Source organism: Heterodontus francisci, chromosome 38 (genome assembly GCF_036365525.1).
Source record: "Heterodontus francisci isolate sHetFra1 chromosome 38, sHetFra1.hap1, whole genome shotgun sequence".
Taxonomy (NCBI): Eukaryota; Metazoa; Chordata; class Chondrichthyes; order Heterodontiformes; family Heterodontidae; genus Heterodontus; species Heterodontus francisci.
The window spans coordinates 9221266-9243009 of NC_090408.1; the positions used below are offsets into that span (position 1 = coordinate 9221266).

The 21744-nt window shown below is 45.9% G+C and overlaps 1 protein-coding gene across 2 annotated transcripts in view; it reads right to left on the reverse strand.

Annotated features, from left to right (window-relative positions):
- mthfs (5,10-methenyltetrahydrofolate synthetase (5-formyltetrahydrofolate cyclo-ligase)) overlaps positions 1-21744 on the reverse strand; it is a 58556-nt gene that overhangs the window by 29544 nt on the left and 7268 nt on the right. Inside the window, exon 2 of one of the 2 annotated variants that reach the window (XM_068017583.1) lies at positions 20139-20400. In XM_068017583.1, the coding sequence (XP_067873684.1) occupies positions 20139-20400 (262 nt within the window). The remainder of the gene's footprint in view (positions 1-20138; positions 20401-21744) is intronic. The other variant, XM_068017584.1, reaches the window with a different exon arrangement.

Here is a 21744-nt window from a genome sequence, read left to right on the forward strand (position 1 = left end):
CAAAAAAGTGCAGTACAGAGGGATCTGGGTGTTCTTGTGCATGAAACACAAAAAGTTAGCATGCAGGTGCAGTAAGTAATTTAGAAGGCAAATGGAATTTTGGCCTTTATTGCTAGGGGGGTTAGAGTTTAAAAAGAGGGAAGTCTTGTTACAACTGTACAGGGAGTTGGTGAGGCCACACCTGGAGTACTGTGTACAGTTTTGGTCCCCGTATTTAAGAAAAGGATATAGTGGCATTGGAGGCAGTTCAAAAGAAATTCACCAGGCTGATTCCTGGGATGAAGGGGTTGACTTATCAAGAACGGCTAAACAGGTTAGGGCTTTATTCATTAGAGTTTGGAAGAATGAGGGGTGACCTTATTGAAACGCACAAGATTCTGAGGGGGCTCGACAGGGTAGATGTTGAGAAGACATTTCCACTAGTGGGGGAATCTCAAACTAGGAGACATAGTTACAGAATAAGGGGACACTCATTTAAAACTGAGATGCAAGGGATTTTCTTCTCTCAGAGGGTAGTGAATGTCTGGAATTCTCTACCCAGAGAGTTGTGGCGGCTAGATCACTGAAAGTATTTAAAGAGGAGGTAGATAAATTTTTTAAATATCAGGGAGTTGAGGGCTATGAGGAGCTGGCATGAAAGAGGAGTTGAGGTCTGGGGCGGATCAGCCATGATCTTAGTGAATGGCAGGGCAGGCTTGAGGGGCCGAATGGCCTACTCCTGCTCCTATTTCTTATGTTTTTATGTTCTTATGATAATAACTCCTTATCGAACAGAACTGTGGGTGTACCTACACCTCAATAAGGCGGCTCACCACCTTGTAAAAGGCAATTAGGGTTGGACAATAAATCCTGGCCTTGCCAGCAGCTTCCACACCTCATGAGTGAATGTTCTCTGTAAGCTGCAGCTGTGCAGCAACTGGAATAAAGTACAAAGAATAGTACAGCACAGGAACAGGCCATTCAGCCCTCCAAGCCTGCGCCGATCTTGTTGCCTGCCGAAACTAACACCTTCTGCACTTCCGGGGCCCATATCCCTCTATTCCCATCCTATTCATATATTTGTCAAGATGTCTCTTAAACGTCACTATCGTATCTGCTTCCACCACCTCCCCTGGCAGCAGGTTCCAGGCACTCACCACCCTCTGTGTAAAAAACTTGCCTCGCACATTCCCTCTAAACTTTGCCCCTCGCACCTTAAACCTATGTCCCCTAGTAACTGACTCTTCCACCCTGGGGAAAAGCTTCTGACTATCAACTCTGTCCATGCCGCTTTGTACTTTCAATATAAGAAAGCTGAGTCACCACCGCCCCACCACCCCAACTTGAAATTGCCATCTGCACACTCGATAGCAGTGTGGATTCAACTCCAAAAAAAAAAGTCACAGAAGACATATTTTAAATTGCTGCAGGAGCGACAGAGCTACAATATCACACCAAAAGCATATACAATGGATTCCTGTGACCCACAAACAGGATGGATCTCTGATCTGTCTTAGATGAGCCTAAAGATTAGAAGAAACATTTTCCCCATCTACTGGATTTGCTATAGATACCCAGCAGAAACAGCCAAGGCTCAAATGAATAAGTCATTTTAAAAAAGGAGCTGGAGCCAACTGGGAATGGGACCGGCAGTTTTAAGGATGGGTACAGAATGACTCCAGATTTTATAAGGTCATCAAAACATTCCCCCTCTGCACCTGACACAATTATCAGTCCTCCTCAGTGACACAAAAAAGACCTTCTCCAAAACAAAACTACTAACAGAGGACTTTTATTTCAAAGAATTATAGAATTTCACAGCACAGAAGGAGGCTATTCAGCCCATCGTGCCTATGCAGGCTCTTTGAAAGAACTATCCAATTAGTCCCACTGTCAGTCATGGCTCAGTGGGAGCACTCTTGCTGGAGTCAAAAGTTTGTGGGTTCAAGTCCCACTCCAAAGACTTGAGCACATAATCTATGCTGATACTCCAGTGCAGTACTTAGGGAATGCTGCACTATTGAAGGTGTCATCTTTCTGATGAGATATTAAACCAAGGGCCCCGTCTGCCCTCTCAGGTGGTTGTAAAAGATCCCATCACAGTATTGCAAAATGCAGGGGAGTTCTCCCTGATGTCCTGACCAATATTTATCCCTCAAGCAACATCACTAAAATAGATTATCTGGTCATTATCATATTACTCTTTGTGGGAGCTTGCTGTGCTAAAATTGGCTGCTGTGTTTCCTACATTGCTACGGTGACTACATTTCAAAAGTGCCTCATTGGCTGTAAAACACATTGGGACGTCCTGAGGTCATGAACGGGGCTATATAAGTACAAGTTGTTTCTTTCTATCTGCTGCACATTGTCTGTCCTCAGCTTTGTGAAGTTCCCTGGAGCACTGCTGTGTTACAAGCAACAATTAAATGCAAGTTTGACCAGGAATTTCTTTACAGCTGCTTCTGTTCCAACACTGTACCTTCCCCAGAAGTGCAACTGAAGCCCTGGCAGAGTTTTGGCGACAGAGTGGTAGCAGCTCTGAGGAAATTCCCAGCCAGTAAGTGAAACCTGGATTCATGATTATGTGAAAATACTACAAGACTCTCGAGTGGAATACGGAACGTGACAGGTTTCATACCCATAAAATTAATTGTTCCAATTAGTTCCAGAATGCTGAAGTTTACATTGCATTCTATGACTGCAGCAAGATGTCCTTTGAAGGATTGATTAATTGATGAGAGTGTAGTACCTCATTGTGCATTAATGTCCTCTCATTGCCAACTGCATTCTCTTCAAATTTTCTGGTGTACAGTTGCAGTACCCATTTTACCAGAGTAACACAAACCCCACCAACTCCACATTATTAACTCGCTAAAAATTGAAATACACTGCCATCTGGTGGGGAAATTAATCATTTCCAATGACTGAGAACGATCTAAATAATTAAAATTATTCTTTTGGGCCTCCTTATCTCGAGAGACAATGGATACGCGCCTGGAGGTGGTCAGTGGTTTGTGAAGCAGCGCCTGGAGTGGCTATAAAGGCCAATTCTGGAGTGACAGGCTCTTCCACAGGTGCTGCAGAGAAATTTGTTTGTTGGGGCTGTTGCACAGTTGGCTCTCCCCTTGCGCCTCTGTCTTTTTTCCTGCCAACTACTAAGTCTCTTCGACTCGCCACAATTTAGCCCTGTCTTTATGGCTGCCCGCCAGCTCTGGCGAATGCTGGCAACTGACTCCCACGACTTGTGATCAATGTCACACGATTTCATGTCACGTTTGCAGACGTCTTTATAACGGAGACATGGACGGCCGGTGGGTCTGATACCAGTGGCGAGCTCGCTGTACAATGTGTCTTTGGGGATCCTGCCATCTTCCATGCGGCTCACATGGCCAAGCCATCTCAAGCGCCGCTGACTCAGTAGTGTGTATAAGCTGGGGATGTTGGCCGCTTCAAGGACTTCTGTGTTGAAGATATAGTCCTGCCACCTGATGCCAAGTATTCTCCGAAGGCAGCGAAGATGGAATGAATTGAGACGTCGCTCTTGGCTGGCATACGTTGTCCAGGCCTCGCTGCCGTAGAGCAAGGTACTGAGGACACAGGCCTGATACACTCGGACTTTTGTGTTCCGTGTCAGTGCGCCATTTTCCCACACTCTCTTGGCCAGTCTGAACATAGCAGTGGAAGCCTTACCCATGCGCTTGTTGATTTCTGCATCTAGAGACAGGTTACTGGTGATACTTGAGCCTAGGTAGGTGAACTCTTGAACCACTTCCAGAGCGTGGTCGCCAATATTGATGGATGGAGCATTTCTGACATCCTGCCCCATGATGTTCGTTTTCTTGAGGCTGATGGTTAGGCCAAATTCATTGCAGGCAGACGCAAACCTGTCGATGAGACTCTGCAGGCATTCTTCAGTGTGAGATGTTAAAGCAGCATCGTCAGCAAAGAGGAGTTCTCTGATGAGGACTTTCCGTACTTTGGACTTCGCTCTTAGACGGGCAAGGTTGAACAACCTGCCCCCTGATCTTGTGTGGAGGAAAATTCCTTCTTCAGAGGATTTGAACGCATGTGAAAGCAGCAGGGAGAAGAAAATCCCAAAAAGTGTGGGTGCGAGAACACAGCCCTGTTTCACACCACTCAGGATAGGAAAGGGCTCTGATGAGGAGCCACCATGTTGAATTGTGCCTTTCATATTGTCATGGAATGAGGTGATGATACTTAGTAGCTTTGGTGGACATCCGATCTTTTCTAGTAGTCTGAAGAGACCACGTCTGCTGATGAGGTCAAAGGCTTTGGTGAGATCAATGAAAGCAATGTAGAGGGGCATCTGTTGTTCACGGCATTTCTCCTGTATCTGACGAAGGGAGAACAGCATGTCAATAGTCGATCTCTCTGCACGAAAGCCACACTGTGCCTCAGGGTAGACGCGCTCGGCCAGCTTCTGGAGCCTGTTCAGAGCGACTCGAGCAAAGACTTTCCCCACTATGCTGAGCAGGGAGATTCCACGGTAGTTGTTGCAGTCACCGCGGTCACCTTTGTTTTTATAGAGGGTGATGATGTTGGCATCGCGCATGTCCTGGGGTACTGCTCCCTCGTCCCAGCACAGGCATAGCAGTTCATGTAGTGCTGAGAGTATAGCAGGCTTGGCACTCTTGATTATTTCAGGGGTAATGCTGTCCTTCCCAGGGGCTTTTCCGCTGGCTAGGGAATCAATGGCATCACTGAGTTCCGATTTGGTTGGCTGTATGTCCAGCTCATCCATGACTGGTAGAGGCTGGGCTGCATTGAGGGCAGTCTCAGTGACAGCATTCTCCCTGGAGTACAGTTCTAGGTAGTGCTCAACCCAGCGGTCCATCTGTTTGCGTTGGTCAGTGATTATGTCCCCCGATTTAGATTTGAGGGGGGTGATCTTCTTGATGGTTGGCCCAAGAGCTCTCTTCATGCCATCATACATTCCTCTGATGTTTCCGGTGTCTGAGGCCAGCTGAATATGACTGCATAGGTGTTGCCAGTAGTCGTTTGCGCAACGCCTAGCTGTTCTTTGTGCAGTACTTCTGGCTGCTTTAAGTGCTGCGGATGTTAAATCGCTGGGGGCTTTCTTGTAGTTCAAAAGTGCAATGCGCTTAGCGGCTATGACAGGTTCCAGCTCTTCATTATGAGATTGAAACCAGTCTGCATTTCTCTTCGCACTTTTGCCGTAGGTGGTCAAAGCTGACTCATAGATGGCGTCTCTGATGTGGGCCCACTTGGTCTCAGCATCCCCTGTGGGAATGTTTTGAAGGGCTGTTACAAGTGAATTTAGAACTTCAAAGCGCCCGCGGGAGATGGCTCGGAGAGCATCTGCAGCGCACTGTCGGCAATGCTGCATGCCTTTATTTAAACCACTGCAAAAAAAAAAACCCTTAGCAAATGTAACCACCTCTAAGTCTGCCAAATGATGCTTCACCTCCCGAAGGACGTAGATGAGCTTTCCGGACGTCGATGGTGGGCACTGAGGAAATGGCTTATTACCTGCACCAGATTCCACCCCCCCTCCCCCCCCCTTTACCCCCCTTCCACCCCCCCCCCCCACCCCCGTCCCCTTCCCTGCTCCACCCTCTCAGCTCACCCCCTCACAACCCCGTCCCAGCCCGCTCCCCCCCCGCACCATCTTCACCCCGCACCCCCTTCCCCTGCACCCCCCCCCCCACCCCCTCCCTCTACCCCTCCCCCTTGCATCCCCTCCTCCCACCGGCACCATCCTACACCTGTGTAGGGGCCCCAACAACCCCACTGCCTTGTGGGCGTCTCGGGAGAGACCAAGGCTAAGGGAGTAAACCCTAACAGAAAATCCGGAGCGGAACCCCGTAGGCGGTCATGTGTCACCTTTGGCATGTTTCCGGCAGTTCCTGCAGCCATACTGGTGCCAAACGTCGTGTCCTGCACTCCTTTGGACCCCACCAGAAAGGCCGAGAGGGGGGTTTTGACGACTGGGCAACTCTCAACCTCCATAAATTTGCCCAGGCATGCGCCATGGAGAGGTCACTCCATAGTTGCCTCACAGCGACTGAAACAACACGGAAGGCAGCAGTTACGGGTTATAAGTCCAGATAAATTGTCGTAGAAACTGGGCGCCACGGGTTGCCTTTGTCGGTGGGAGAGGTCATTGCACCTCACTGGACAGCTACCGCCCGCCTCAAACCGGGCAGCCCCCGGTCAATAAGGTTCTGTCCCGCCACAGTCTGCCTGCTTCAATGGGTGCTTGGAGCTCAGGGTCATTGCCCGAAAGGTGGACTGATACACCGCACCAAACAACATGAAAAAAGGAAAGAAGGTACCAGCCCTTCGCTTTGCAAGCTGGAACGTCAGAACTATGTGTCCTGGCCTGTCGGAAGACCTTACACAAATCAACGATTCTCGGAAGACCGCCATCATTAACAACGAGCTCAGTAGACTCAATGTGGACATTGCAGCACTTCAGGAGACTCGCCTCCCCGCGAGTGGCTCTCTAGCAGAGCAAGACTACACCTTCTTCTGGCAGGGCAGGGATCCTGAAGAACCAAGACAGCATGGAGTGGGCTTCGCCATCAGAAACTCCTTGCTCAGCATGATAGAGCCTCCCTCAAATGGCTCGGAACGCATACTGTCCATCCGACTGCTCACCACCTCTGGTCCAGTACACCTACTCAGCATCTATGCTCCAACACTCTGTTCCGCACCTGAAGCTAAAGACCAGTTCTATGAACAACTCCATAACATCATTAGCAGCATCCCCAACACCGAACACCTATTCCTGCTGGGGGACTTTAATGCCAGGGTTGGGGCCGACCATGACTCATGGCCCTCCTGCCTTGGGCGCTATGGCGTTGGAAGGATGAATGAGAACGGGCAGAGACTGCTTGAGTTGTGTACCTATCATAACCTCTGCATCACCAACTCGTTCTTTCACACTAAACCCTGTCACCAGGTTTCATGGAGGCACCCAAGATCACGTCGTTGGCACCAGCTAGACCTCATTGTCACAAGGCGAGCCGCCTTAAACAGTGTTCAAATCACACGCAGCTTCCACAGTGCGGACTGCGACACCGACCACTCCCTGGTGTGCAGCAAGGTTAGACTCAGACCAAAGAAGTTGCATCATTCCAAGCAGAAGGGCCACCCGCGCATCAACACGAGCAGAATTTCTCACCCACAGCCGTTACAAAAAAAATTAAAATTATAAAGGAAGCAAAATCAACTTGAATATATATTTAATACTTCTTTATAAAATTAGGGATCTTGCAGCTGGGGTGGAGGGGAGGGAAGTCTGGGTTTGTTTTATTTGTTCATAAGCTGTGGGCATCACTGGCAAGGACAGCATTTATTGCCCATCCCAAATTGTCCTCAAGAAGGTGGTAGTGAGCTGCCTTCTGGAATCGCTGTAGTTTATATGGTGTAGGTACACCCATGTGCTGTTAGGGAGGGAGATCCAGGATTTTGACCCAGCGACAGTGAATGAACAGAAATATAGTTCCAAGTCAAAATGGTACGTGACTTCGAGGGGAACTTGGAGGTAGTAGTGTTCCCGTGCATCTGCTGCCCATGTCCTTCAAGGTGGTACAGGCCGTGGGTTTGGAAGGTGTTGTCGATGGAGCCTTGGTGAGTTGCTGCAGTGCATCTTGTGCACCAGTGATGGAGGGATTGAATGTTTAAAGTGGTGGATGGGGTAACAATCAAGTGGGCTGCTTTGCCGTGGATGGTATCGAACTTCTTGAGTGTTGGAGCTGCACTGATTCAGGCAAGTGGGGAATATTCCACTACACTCTTGACTTGTGTCTGTTAGATGGTGGACAGCTTTGGGGAGTGAAGAGGTGACTTACGCGCCACAGAATTCCCAGCCTTTGACCTGCTCTTTTAGGCACAATATTTATATGGCTGATTCAGTTCAGTTTCTGATCAATGGCAACCCCCAGGACATTGATCATGGGGGATTCAGCGACAATAACGGCAGCAACTTATATTTATATAACATCTTTAATGAAATAAAATGTATCAAGGCACTTCGCAGGAGCATTATAAAACAAAATATGACACTGAGCCACAAAAGGAGAGACTACAACAGATGTCCAAAAGATTTTTTTATTCATTCATGGGATGTAGGTGTCCCTGGCCAGTCCAGCATTTATTACCCATCCCTAATTGCCCTTGAGAAAGTGGTGGTGAGCTGCCTTTTGAACTGCTGCAGTCCATGTGGTGTAGGTACACACAGTGCTGTTAAGAAGGGAGTTCCAGGATTTTGACCCAGTGACAGTGAAGGAACGGCGATATAGTTCCAAGTCAGGATGGTGTGTGGTTTGGAGGGAACTTGCAGGTGGTGGTGTTCCCATGCATTTGCTGCCCTTGTCCTTCTAGTTGGTAGAGGTCGCAGGTTTGGTAGGTGCTGTCGAAGGAGCCTTGGTGCGTTGCTACGGTGCATCTTGTAGATGGTACACACTGCTGCCACTGTGCGTCAGTGGTGGGGGGAGTGAATGTTGGAGTTGCACCCATCCAGGCAAGTGGAGAGTATTCTGTCACACTCCTGACTTGTGCCTTGTAGATGGTGGACAGGTGTTGGGGAGTCAGGAGGTGAGTTACTCGCCACAGGATTCCTAGCCTCTGACCTGCTCTTGTAGCCATGGTATTTATACGGCTACTCCAGTTCAGTTTCTGGTCAATAATAACCCCTAGAATACTAATAGTGGGCGATTCAGTGATCGTAATGCCAGTGAATGTCAAGGGGAGATGGTTAGATTCTCTCCTGTTGGAGATGGTCATTGCCTGGCAATTGTGTGGCGCAAATGTTACTTGCCACTTATCAGCCCAAGCCTGGATATTGCCCAGGTTTTGCTTCAGTATCTGAGAAGTCATGAATGGTGCTGAACATCGTGCAATCATCAGTGAACATCCCCACTTCTGACCTTATGACTGAAGGAAGGTCATTGATGAAGCAGCTGAAGATGGTTTGGCCTAGGACACTACCCTGAGGAACTCCTGCAGTGATATCCTGGAGCTGAGATGATTGACCTCCAACAAGCACAACCATCTTCTTTTGTGCTATGTATGACTCCAACCAGCGGAGAGTTTTCTTCCTGATTCCCATTGACTTCAGTTTTGCTAGGGCTGCTTGATGCCATACTCGATCAAATGCTGCCTTGATGTCAAGGGCAGTCACTCTCACCTCACCTCTTGAGTTCAGCTCTTTAGTCCATGTTTGAACCAAGGCTGTAATGAGGTCAGGAGTTGAGTGGCCCTGGCAGAACCCAAACTGAGCATCACAGAGCAGGTTATTGCTAAGCAAGTGCCGCTTGATAGCACAGTCGATGACACCTTCCATCACTTAACTGAAGATTGAGAGTAGACTGATGGGGCGGTAATTGGCCAGGTTGGACTTGTTCTGCTTTTTGTGTACAGGACATACCTGGGCAATTTTCCACATTGCCAGATACATGCCAGTGTTATAGCTGTACTGGAACAGCTTGGCTACGGGCGCAGCAAGTTCTGGAGCACAGATCTTCAGTACCATTGCCAGAATATTTTCAGGGGCCATAGCCTTTGCAGTATCCAGTGCCTTCAGTCGTTTCTTGATATCATGCAGAGTGAATAGAATTGGCTCAAGTCTGGCATCTGTGATGCCTGGGATTTCAGGAGGAGGCCGAGATGGATCATCATGCAGTCCAACGTGTTAAAGACTGCAGACAGGTCGAGAAGGACAAGGAGTGATAGTTTACCTTTGCCACAGTCACATAAGATATCATTTTTGATTTTGGTAGGAGCTGTTTCGGTACTGTGACAGGGGCAGAAACCTGATTGGAGGGCTTCAAACATGCAGTTTGGGAACGATGGGCCCGGATTTGGGAGGCGACAACACGTTCAAGGACTTTGAAGACAAAAGGGAGGTAGTTTGCTGGGGTCAAGGGTTGATTTTTTTGAGGAGAGAGGTTAAGACAATGGATTGAAAGGAGAGAGACAACACCTCAAGAGAGAGAACCATGAACAATATTGGCTTACATGGGAACCGAGGGGAAGTTGGGTAGTCAGCAATTTAGTGGGAATAGGACTGAGGGAGCAGGAAGTGGATCTCATGGACAAGATGAGCTCAGAGAGGGCATGAGGGGAATTAGGAGAGAAACTAGAGAAAGATCCTAATTCAGGGCTAGGGCAGGGAGGAACTTGAGGAAGTCTGGCCCAGTGGGCAAGTGGAAGGGAGGGACACAGCACAGGCTGCTGTTCTCGATGTTGCTGAAAGTCAAGGGAAGATGGTTAGATTCTCTCTTGCTGGAGAGATCAAACACCCTGAGGGGGGTTCAGGGTCCCGATGAACAGCTGCATCCAAACAAAGGTGAAATCAGATGGAGCTGCTCCACATCTTGAATCGCCTCAATATACTCGACTGATGGCTGAGTGTTGACTTCAGTTCTTGGATGGCTTTAGCCACAGGCTGGATGTAATGCCAGGTCATCCCACTACAGCTAAGACATCTGACAATACCCAACCTACGCCACCTCTATCCAGTACACCCCTGACTCCTGTTATCTTCACACCTAGCTCCTGTTATCTGTTTGTCACCTAGCCAAGCACATGGTCGAGGATTATGGAGGAGCGGCTCCATCTTTATCCTTGCTGCCTCAGTTGGGAGAGAGCCTCTGCCAGAAGCAACTAAGGTCCATTCAAAACATGTCGGATAAGACGAAGGATGAAATGAAACTGCGGAATAGAACAGCTTTGAGATAAGGTGAGGCAATGCTTCTGGAGCGAGAGATCCAGTGTGTAAATGTGGCAGTGCATGGCACTGAATGTGGATCTCAGGATGCGGCGAGAACAGCAGTCCGAGGAACGTTCTATTTCTCGGAGGAACTAAAGTCCAGACCTGCATCTTTGTTAAAAGCCAGAGCAGAGATGCAAAGATTCCCTGCAGTTTGATGAAGAGCTCCCTGTCACAATTCAGTTCAGCTTTTAGTGGAAGAAAAACACATCAGCGTCCACCATATTGGTGGATCCTACATGTAAAGGTATCCCTGCATGGACTGATGGCACAAATGCTCCCTCACTCCACTGCCCACCCCTGCAGTGCACCCAAGCTCAACCATGAGGGCAACGGTGCCAGGTAGACATGCTTGCTTTCCTCCCGAGATATGCCCTTTGCCATTTGGGGCTGCTTGACCTCTGCTTCCAGGGAGCAGTGCCTCTCTTCTTTAGCACACAGTAGAGGAAACCCCATCCTCCCTCTCACTGGCACCACTAATTACCAGAGGGTCTGTAGCAGATGCTAAAGCAGCCCCCCCAATTCAGACTCTATATGCTTGATCTTCTGTTTGATCCTTCCCTCCCCCCAACAACCCCAACCACGGAGGGGACTCCCCACTCTCCTTGGGACAGCCAGTACTTGAAATAAACTGGGCCATCTGAAATAAACACTGGCATTTATAACGCCTCTTTCACAACCTCAAGACGTTCCAATTTTCACACAGCAAGCTCCCACAAACAGCAATGTGATAATGACCAGATAACCTGGCTTAATTTCCCTGCTCTTCTCTAAAATAGTGCCATGGGATCTTTTACATTCACTCGAGAGGGAAGACAGGGCCTTACTTTAACCTCTTAACCTCTCGACAGCAGCACTGACTGAGGGAGGACTGAACTAAATTGTCAGCCTAGATTATAAGCTCAAGTCCTGGAGCAGGACCTGAACCCTCAACCTCTGACTGAGAGGCGAGAATGCTACCAACTGAACCACAGCTGACAACTGCTTTACAGGAAGATCTGGGCTTGGACACATTAACAAAAACCTGGCTGCAAACCGGACTGGAATGGAAAATAAACAAAGAACAGTACAGCACAGGAACAGGCCATTCGGCCCTCCAAGCCTGCGCCGATCTTGATGCCTGCCTAAACTAAAACCTTCTGCACTTCCAGGGACCGTATCCCTCTATTCCCATCCTATTCATGTATTTGTCAAGATGTCTCTTAAACGTCGCTATCGTACCTGCTTCCACCACTTCCCCCGGCAGCAGGTTCCAGGCACTCACCACCCTCTGTGTAAAGAACTTGCCTCGCACATTCCCTCTAAACTTTGCCCCTCGCACCTTAAACTTATGTCCCCTAGTAACTGACTCTTCCACCCTGGGAAAAAGCTTCTGACTATCCACTCTGTCCATGCCGCTCATAACTTTGTAAACCTCTATCATGTCGCCCCTCCACCTCCGTCGTTCCAGTGAAAGCAATCCGAGTTTATCCAACCTCTCCTCATAGCTAATGCCCTCCAGACCAGGCAACATCCTGGTAAACCTCTTCTGTACCCTCTCCAAAGCCTCCACATCCTTCTGGTAGTGTGGCGACCAGAATTGCACGCAATATTCTAAGTGTGGCCTAACTAAAGTTCTGTACAGCTGCAGCATGACTTGCCAATTTTTATACTCTATGCCCCGACAGATGAAGGCAAGCATGCCGTATGCCTTCTTGACCACCTTATCCACCTGCGTTGCCACTTTCAGTGACCTGTGGACCTGTACGCCCAGATCTCTCTGCCTGTCAATACTCCTAAGGGTTCTGCCATTTACTGTATACGTCCCACCTGCATTAGACCTTCCAAATGCATTACCTCACATTTGTCCGGATTAAACTCCATCTGCCATTTCTCCGCCCAAGTCTCCAACCGATCTATATCCTGCTGTATCCTCTGACAATCCTCATCACTATCCGCATCTCCACCAACCTTTGTGTCGTCCGCAAACTTACTAATCAGACCAGCTACATTTTCCTCCAAATCATTTATATATACTACAAACAGCAAAGGTCCCAGCACTTATCCCTGCGGAACACCACTAGTCACAGCCCTCCATTCAGAAAAGCACCCTTCCACTGCTACCCTCTGGCTTCTATGACCGAGCCAGTTCTGTATCCATCTTGCCAGCTCACCTCTGATCCCATGTGACTTCACCTTTTGTACCAGTCTGCCATGAGGGACCTTGTCAAAGGTTTCACTGATGTCAAATGGGAGTAAATCCTGTCCTAAAGAATCCTCTCCAATAATTTCCCTACCACTGACGTAAGGCTCATCGGCCTATAATTTCCTGGATTATCCTTGCTACCCTTCTTAAACAAAGGAACAACATTGGCTATTCTCCAGTCCCCTGGGACCTCACCTGTAGCCAATGAGGAGACAAAGATTTCTGTCAAGTCCCCAGCAATTTCTTCCCTTGCCTCCCTCAGTATTCTGGGGTAGATCCCATCAGGCCCTGGGGACTTATCTACCTTAATGCTTTGCAAGACGCCCAACACCTCCTCCTTTTTGATAACGACATGACCAACACTCCCTTCCCTAGACTCATCATCCAGCAAGTCCTTCTCTTTGGTGAATACTGATGCAAAGTACTCATTTAGTACCTCGCCCATTTCCTCTGGCTCCACACATAGATTCCCTCCTCTGTCCTTGAGTTGGCCAACCCTTTCCCTGGTTACCCTCTTGCTCTTTATCTATGTATAAAAAGCCTTGGGATTTTCCTTAATCCTGTTTGCCAATGACTTTTCATGACCCCTTTTAGCCCTCCTGACTCCTTGCTTAAGTTCCTTCCTACTGTCTTTATATTCCTCAAAGACTTCATCTGTTCCCAGCCTTCCAGCCCTTACGAATGCTTCCTTTTTCTTTTTGACTAGGCTCACAATATCCCGCGTTATTCAAGGTTCCCGAAACTTGCCAAACTTATCCTTCTTCCTCACAGAAACATGCTGGTTCTGGATTCTAATTAACTGACGTTTGAAAGACTCCCACATGTCAGATGTTGTTTGAAAGACTCCCACATGTCAGATGACATATAAGGATATCACGTATTTAGTAGACAAAGAAAGAAAACAGAGTGATAAAGTTAGTCAAAGAGAGAATCCATGCTGGAGAGAGGGCTGGTGGACAGAAGGATAGAATACAGAGTCAATGTGCTGGGAGCTGAGAGATAACAAAAAAGGCATCTTGTGCATCACAGAGCACTAAATTGTATAAATGTCAGATAACAATAAGAATAATGGAATTATTGTTCTGGGAGATTTTAATTATCCATGGATCAATTGGGACAGAGAGGGAGTAAAAGTTGAAACGGGAATTCATTTCCTAAAACGTGTGAAGGACTCCTTCCTCTATCAGATGGAGGCATTGTTCGATCTGGTTCAGGGTAATGAGATAGATCAGGTGGAAGAGCTGAATGTGGGTGAGCAACTTCTGTGCAGTAACCACATTATGATAAGGTCTAAGGTCCAACAACAACAACTTGCATTTATACAGCACCTTTAACGAAATAAAATGTCTCAAGGCACTTCAAGGGAGCAAAATCTGACATAATCTGTATAGGGAGTTATTAGAACAGATGGTCAAAAGTTTGGCCAAAGAGGCAGGTTTTAAGGAACATCTTAAAGGAGGAAAGAGAGAGGTGGAGAGGCTTAGGGAGGGAATTCCAGAGCTTAGGGCCTGCGCAGCTGAAGGTGCAGCCACCAATGATGGAACAATTAAAATATGGGATCCTCAAGAGGCCAGAATTAGAGGAGCACAGAGATCTTGGAGGGTTGTGGGGCTAGAGGAGATTCCACAGCTAAGATAGTCCCACAAGAAGGGGTAAAATCAGTATAAAAAAAGGCACCAAACTGGACTAGGGCATATTTTCAGAAGATGAGGAATGAGATTGCAGAGGTGTAGCGGTGGAAGGATTCCAAGGGAGATGATTGAGGAAGTTGCTGAAGCCCTAGAAATTGTATTTCAGCAATCCATTCAATGTGGATGTGATTTGGAGGACTGGAGTTTGGCCAAAGTACTACCCTTTTTTTAAAAAAAGGGAGACAGAACTAATCTAGGCAATTACAGGTCAGTTAGTTTAACATCTGTGCCAGGGATAATTTTAGAGTCATTAATTAAGGATGAAGCTAACAGTGGTATCGAAATTTGCAGATGCTACCAAAATAGAAACTGCAAAGATGTGTAAGTCGGCTAAAAATGGGAGATAGAATTCACTGTTAGCAAATGTGAGATGATGCATTTTGAACAAAAAAATTACAACAGTAACTATATTCTGAATGGAAGTAGGCTTGGTGCTGTGGAAAAACAGAGAGATTTGGTGGGGGGGAACAGGACATTAAAGGCAACATCTCAGGTTGATAAGACTTAAAATCTCTAATGGAATCTAATCGGCAGAGCAACAAAGTACAGCGGGAGAATCATAGCGTCATCACGACACAGAAGGAGGCCATTCTGCTCATCAAGTCTATGTTGGTTCTCTATCGAACAGTCGAGCCAGTCCCATTCACCCACTTCATTCCTGTAGTCCTGCAAGTTCACATTCCTCAAGTGCCCATCCAATTTCCTTTAGAATTCATTCATCATCTCTGCTTCCACCACACTTAGGGTGATGCAGTGGTTAACACCGCAGCCTCACAGCTCCAGCGACCCGGGTTCAATTCTGGGTACTGCCTGTGTGGAGTTTGCAAGTTCTCCCTGTGTCTGCGTGGGTTTCCTCCGGGTGCTCCGGTTTCCTCCCACATGCCAAAGACTTGCAGGTTGATAGGTAAATTGGCCATTATAAATTGCCCCTAGTATAGGTAGGTGGTAGGGAAAATATAGGGACAGGTGGGGATGTGGTAGGAATATGGAATTAGTGTAGGATTAGTATAAATGGGTGGTTGATGGTCGGCACAGACTCGGTGGGCCGAAGGGCCTGTTTCAGTGCTGTATCTCTAAACTAAACTTAACTTATGAGCAGCAAGTGCCAAGTAATTACCACTTGCTGCGTAAAAAAGTTCTTCCTCACATTTCCCCCTGCATCCCTTGCTCAAAACCTTAAATCTGTATCCCCTAGTCCTTGCACGATCAGCTAATGAGAACAGCTTTTCTTTGTCGACCTTATCTAAACCTGTCATAATCTTATACACGTCCAACAAATCTCCCCACAATCTCCCTTTCTCCAAGGAAAACAACCCCAGCTTCGCCAAGCTAACCTTGTAGCTAAAATCCCCCATCCCTGGAACCTTTCTGGTAAATCTCCCCTGCACCCTCCCAAGGACACTCACATCCTTCCTAAAGTTTGGTTAACGAATACCCTACTTGTGGCCAATCCAGAGCTATATAAAGATTCAGCATAACTTCCCTGCTTTGATACTCAATACCCCTATTTATGAAGCCCAAGATCCCACCTGCTTTGCCAACTATTCTCTCAATATGTCCTGCCACCTTCAAAGATCTATGCACACAAACCCCCAGGTCCCTCTGTCCCTGTACCCTCTGTGAAATTCACTTCCAGGTTACTGGTTGAGGCCAAAACTGTCAACACTTAATATTATATTCGATAGGTGGATGAAGGAAAAGAGGTAGAAGGAAGATGGGACTGGGGAGGGTAAATGTGATAAGGACTATTTGCTTGTGTGGAGAATAACTGTCACCATGGATTGGTTAGGCTGCAAGGCCTGTTCCCTTTTGTAACCTCAATGCATTGAGAAATTTATTTAGATGTGTATTAGTCTATTTCGAAAGCACCTTGTAAAATTAACCTTTAAATTAAGTAATTTGCTAGCTGGTAATTTTTGAAAGAATTTCATTTTAAAATACTCCTTGAATAGGGCGGCACAGTGGCGCAGTGGTTAGCACCGCAGCCTCACAGCTCCAGTGACCCAGGTTCAATTCTGGGTACTGCCTGTGTTGAGTTTGCAAGTTCTCCCTGTGTTTGCTTGGGTTTCCTCCGGATGCTCCGGTTTCCTCCCACATGCCAAAGACTTGCAGGTTGATAGGTAAATTGGCCATTAGCAATTGCCCCTAGTATAGGTAGGTGGTAGGGAAATATAGGGACAGGTGGGGATGTGGTAGGAATATGGGATTAGTGTAGCATTAGTATAAATGGGTGGTTGATGGTCAGCACAGACTCGGTGGGCCGAAGGGCCTGTTTCAGTGCTGTATCTCTAAACTAAACTAAATATCCAGTACTAGGTAGGGTACCAGGGAGATACAAAAGTAGAAACAGAATGTATGTGAGGCACTGAGAGGCAGACAAACACACAAGGTAGGCACAAAAGGATGTTCTAAAGACTGGAAGGATGTGGTGAGTGATGCCCCATGGGGGTCTGTGGTTGTGCTGTTTGTATTTATATATCAATAATCTGAGCTGAAGAATTAAGGGAACAATATTGAAATTTTCTGATGATACCAAATTTGGGGCAGGGTGGTAGGTGGCAAATTGTGAAGATTATGAAAAACTGCAAGAGGGCCCTGATAAGCCAATTGGACAAGCAGATGTGGTATAATGTGGATAATTCTAAAGTAATACATTTAGGAAGCAAGACTAGAGAAAGGAAATACATTTTAAAAATAACATTTTAAAATAAGAATAGGGGCAGAGGGACTTTGAGGTGTCAGCTGTTTAAAGTGACAGTGCAAATGCATAAGGACATAAGAAAGGAAAATGGAATTGTTGGTTTTGATCCAGACGAACACACAAAAGCAAGGGAACAATGCTAAATTTGTACAAGGCTTTAGTTCAGCCCTATTTAGAGTATTATATGCAATTTTCAGCACCTCGTTGTAGAAAGATATAAAAGCAATAGAAAAAACGTTGCATAGGTTCTAAAGGGTGTTACCAATGATGAGGGATTAGTTACAAAGAGACAGTTAAAAAAGTTAAGGTTTTTTTCACTAGACCTGGGAACACTATGGGATGACCTGAGAGGTCTTTAAATGGTGATGGTTTATGATGATGTAAATCCAGAGAGGGAGCAGCATGTGCAATGTTCTGCTCCAAACAACTATTGAAGCAGAGTCCATGGGCGAGATTTTATCTCACTCAAAATCCATTCACTTAGAGTTAAAATTGGGCTTCATATCGTTTTTTAAAAGGGACGTTAGACAGTTGTTTGTAAAAGACGAGTATTCAAGAGTGTGGGGAGTGAGGAGAGTGGGATTCGATGGGGTGGGAGATTAAACCGCATGGACAGTGAGAAGCAGTGTGGGATCAGACTGGGTGGCTCACACGAAGCATGATGCTGACATAGACATGACTGACCAAATGGCCTCATTCTGTGCTGGAACATTCTCTAATTCTATGAAACAAATAGAAAAACAAAGAGAGAGAAATACAGAATGAATTGGAGCGATGGACAGAGGCAGAGAAATAGACACAATTTCTTTTATTTTGTCTGTAGGAACACAGCTGAAATGTATTTTAAAAGTGAATAAGAAAGTAAACTGACGCCAGCAGTGTATTTCTATGGAGCCGGTTTCCTTAGGCACTGAACAATCTGTGGACAATTTCATTGTCACATCTGGCACTAGACTCCGAAATGAACCAAAAAATTGGCACCGTTTAGACTCTGTGCAATATTAAACGTACTTCCCATTTCAGCTGACACTTTGAAGGCCAACATGTGGCTCTCCAACCAACAGAGTTGTAAACTTCACCTTCCTTTAGACTCAAGCTGCCGTTAACTCTCTTCAGCCTGTACTTTTAAGGATGAAAAATGTGTTCACTGCGGTGTTATGAATTTGTTCATTTAATCATTCAGCACAAAAAAAATTCTAATTAAGTTAGTGCCTACCCTTCGCAGAGCCTTCCTGTAGCTTTAAAAGCAAACTAATGGCATAGCGGTTGATAAACTTATGTCTCGCTGTGTGGTTACAGGTGCAGTCTCAGCTTCATCAAACACTCAGACTGGTCAATGTTCAGTTTTGTTGCAAGTTCAGAGTACTAAAGCAAACAGCACTCATGTTGGAAGGGAAAAACACAATTAAAAAAAAGTACCGCCCTCTGACTAAACACAAAGCAGCATGAACAACCCCAATCACCAAAGAACCTGTACTCCTGTCTGCCTTCCTGTCCCAGCAGAAGCAGGATGCAAGATAATTGGCTATTGTAAACATGGTCTGAATTAATACATTTTAATTCTTTGATACTTATAATTATTAGGATCATAAGGTAGTGTTAGTGGTTGCACACAAGTTTCTAGCTACCAATTTACCAAGCTAGCCAAAAGTCAAATCACTAGAAGGCATTTCCTACGCTTGGTGAAAATATAACTGAGCTGAGGTATTGCTCAATCTACTGCCTCGAAACACACAACAGGTTTCCAGTCGGCACATTTTCAAAAAGGACAAAAACTAAAATCCATTAAGTTATTTGTTTTCTTTAAATTTCTTTACTTTTTTTTTTAAATAGAGCCACATTTTCCCACAGCCAATGTGGTAATTGAGCCAGTCATGGGAGGACCTCGCCTACTTTTAGCTTAAAGGTTTTAACAGCTGAAATTGCAGAGGTCAGAGTTGGAGAAACATAGTTTTCAGAGGGTTGGAAAAGGACACAGAGATAGGAAAGGGAAATTTGAACACAAGGATAAGAACTTTAAAAATTAAACGTTAATGGACTGGGAGCCATTGTAAGTCAGCGAGAACAGGGTTTGGAGAGGGTACAGAGGAGGTTTACCAGGATGTTGCCTGGTCTGGAGGGCATTAGCTATGAGGAGAGGTTGGAAAAACTCGGATTGTTTTCACTGGAACGACGGAGGTGGAGGGGCGACATGATAGAGGTTTACAAAGTTATGAGCAGCATGGACAGAGTGGATAGTCAGAAGCTTTTTCCCAGGGTGGAAAAGTCAGTTACTAGGGGACATAGGTTTAAGGTGCAAGGGGCAAAGTTTAGAGGAGATGTGCGAGGCAAGTTTTTTTACACAGAGGGTGGTGAGTGCCTGGAACTTGCTGCCAGGGGAGGTGGTGGAAGCAGGTATGATAGCGACGTTTAAGAGACATCTTGACAAATACATGAATAGGAAAGGAATAGAGGGATACGGACCCCGGAAGTGCAGAAGGTGTTAGTTTAGGCAGGCATCAAGATCGGCGCAGGCTTGGAGGGCCGAATGGCCTGTTCCTGTGCTGTACTATTCTTTGTTCTTTGATGGGTGAACGGGAGTTAGGATATAGGCAGCAGAGTTTTGGATCAGTTCACGGAGGGTGAAAAATACTTGAATAAAGGCATTGATTAGGGTTTCAGCAGCAGATGAGCTGATAGGGCGCAGAGACAGGTAATATTAGAGAGATGGAAGTGGGTGGTCTTTATAATGGGGTGGATATGGTGTCAAAAACGTAGCTCCAGGTCAAATAGGATGCCAAAGGTTGTGAACCTAACTCTATAAATTTAATATTTGCTACCAACCTGAGGTTAAAGCCTCTTCCAGCAAACCATCTTCAGTAGGCTGGCGAATGTTCCATGACGTCAGAGGAAGGTGGTGGATTTCTTCAGCTGAGCTGAGCTTCAGCATATCCATGTGATTGCTTCGAGACTTGTATCGGGGAATGAAGCACTCTTTTCCACGCTGGAAAACATCTTTTATGATATCTTCTGTCTGAATTTCATCAGCCATGCTTAAAAAGACAGCAATTCTTTGGCAATGCTGGTACTTGGGGTGAGCTATTACCTTAAAGAGAATTACAAATGAGGTCAGCAGGAACATAGGAAGATAGAAATAAGAACAGGCTATTTAGCCATTGGAGCCTGTTCTGCCAATCAATGAGATCATGGCTGCTCTGCAAGCTAACTCCATATCCCTTAATACCTTTAGTTAACAAAAATCTATTCGTCGCAGTTAAAATTGGCCATTAGCAATTGCCCCTAGTATAGGTAGGTGGTAGGGAAATATAGGGACAGGTGGGGATGTGGTAGGAATATGGAATTAGTGTAGGATTAGTATAAATGGGTGGTTGATGGTCGGCACAGACTCGGTGGGCCGAAGGGCCTGTTTCAGTGCTGTATCTCTAAAAAAAAACTTTAGAAAATTATAGAACTATAGTTAAGGCATCTGCAATGTTTTCACCTACTTCCTTTAAAACCCTGGGATGAAAACCATTAGCTCCTGGGGTATTGTCACTCTTTAGTGACAATATTTTCTTCATTACTGTTTTGTTTATGTTATTCTTGGTGACTTCCTGTCCCCGATTCCTTGGGATGTCCGGCATGCTGACCACTTCCTCAACCATAAATAGTGACTCAATTATTCAATATGTCTGCCATTTCTTTATCTTCATTAGCAATATCATTGTTAGCAGTTTTCAAGAAGCCCACATTGCTCCTACCATTTTTTGCCTAATATAATTGTAAAAATGTTTTGTGTTGATTTTCATATCCCTTGCAGGTTTCTTTACATTTTCCCTTTTTGTAGCTCTTACTATGTGTTTTAGCCACTGGTTCTGGCTCAATCCTCATTACTAAATCTAATATGGCATACCCTCGTTGGCTCTAGATCATACTGTTGCAAAAAACTCCCCTGCATGCTGAAGAAGTTCACTGCCTTTCTGACATGTACTTGTCTGCTTATCCCAATCTATATGAAATTTAAAACCCCCATTAAAACCACTTTGCCTTTGCTACTAGTTGTCTAATCTCTTCACTTATACCAACTACCACTTCATAGCTGTTACCAGGAGGCCGATATACAATTCCCACAACAGTCTTAAAAGCTTTTCTATTCTTAATTCTACATGTAAAGTCTCCACTTCCTGTTTACCTCTTGTTATATCCTCTTATCATTGAAGTGATTTCATCCTTCACATAGAAAAGGCACATAAAAGGCTTTAATTAAATAAAACAAGTAATTGGGAAGACAATTGGTGTAAGAACCATTGGGTGAGGTTAGGAGACTCTTTTTCAACTCAGCAAATTGTTGTGATCTGGAATGGACTGCCTGAAAGGGTGCAGGAAGCTGATTTAATTAGAATTAGAATTAGAATATTACAGCGCAGTACAGGCCCTTCGGCCCTCGATG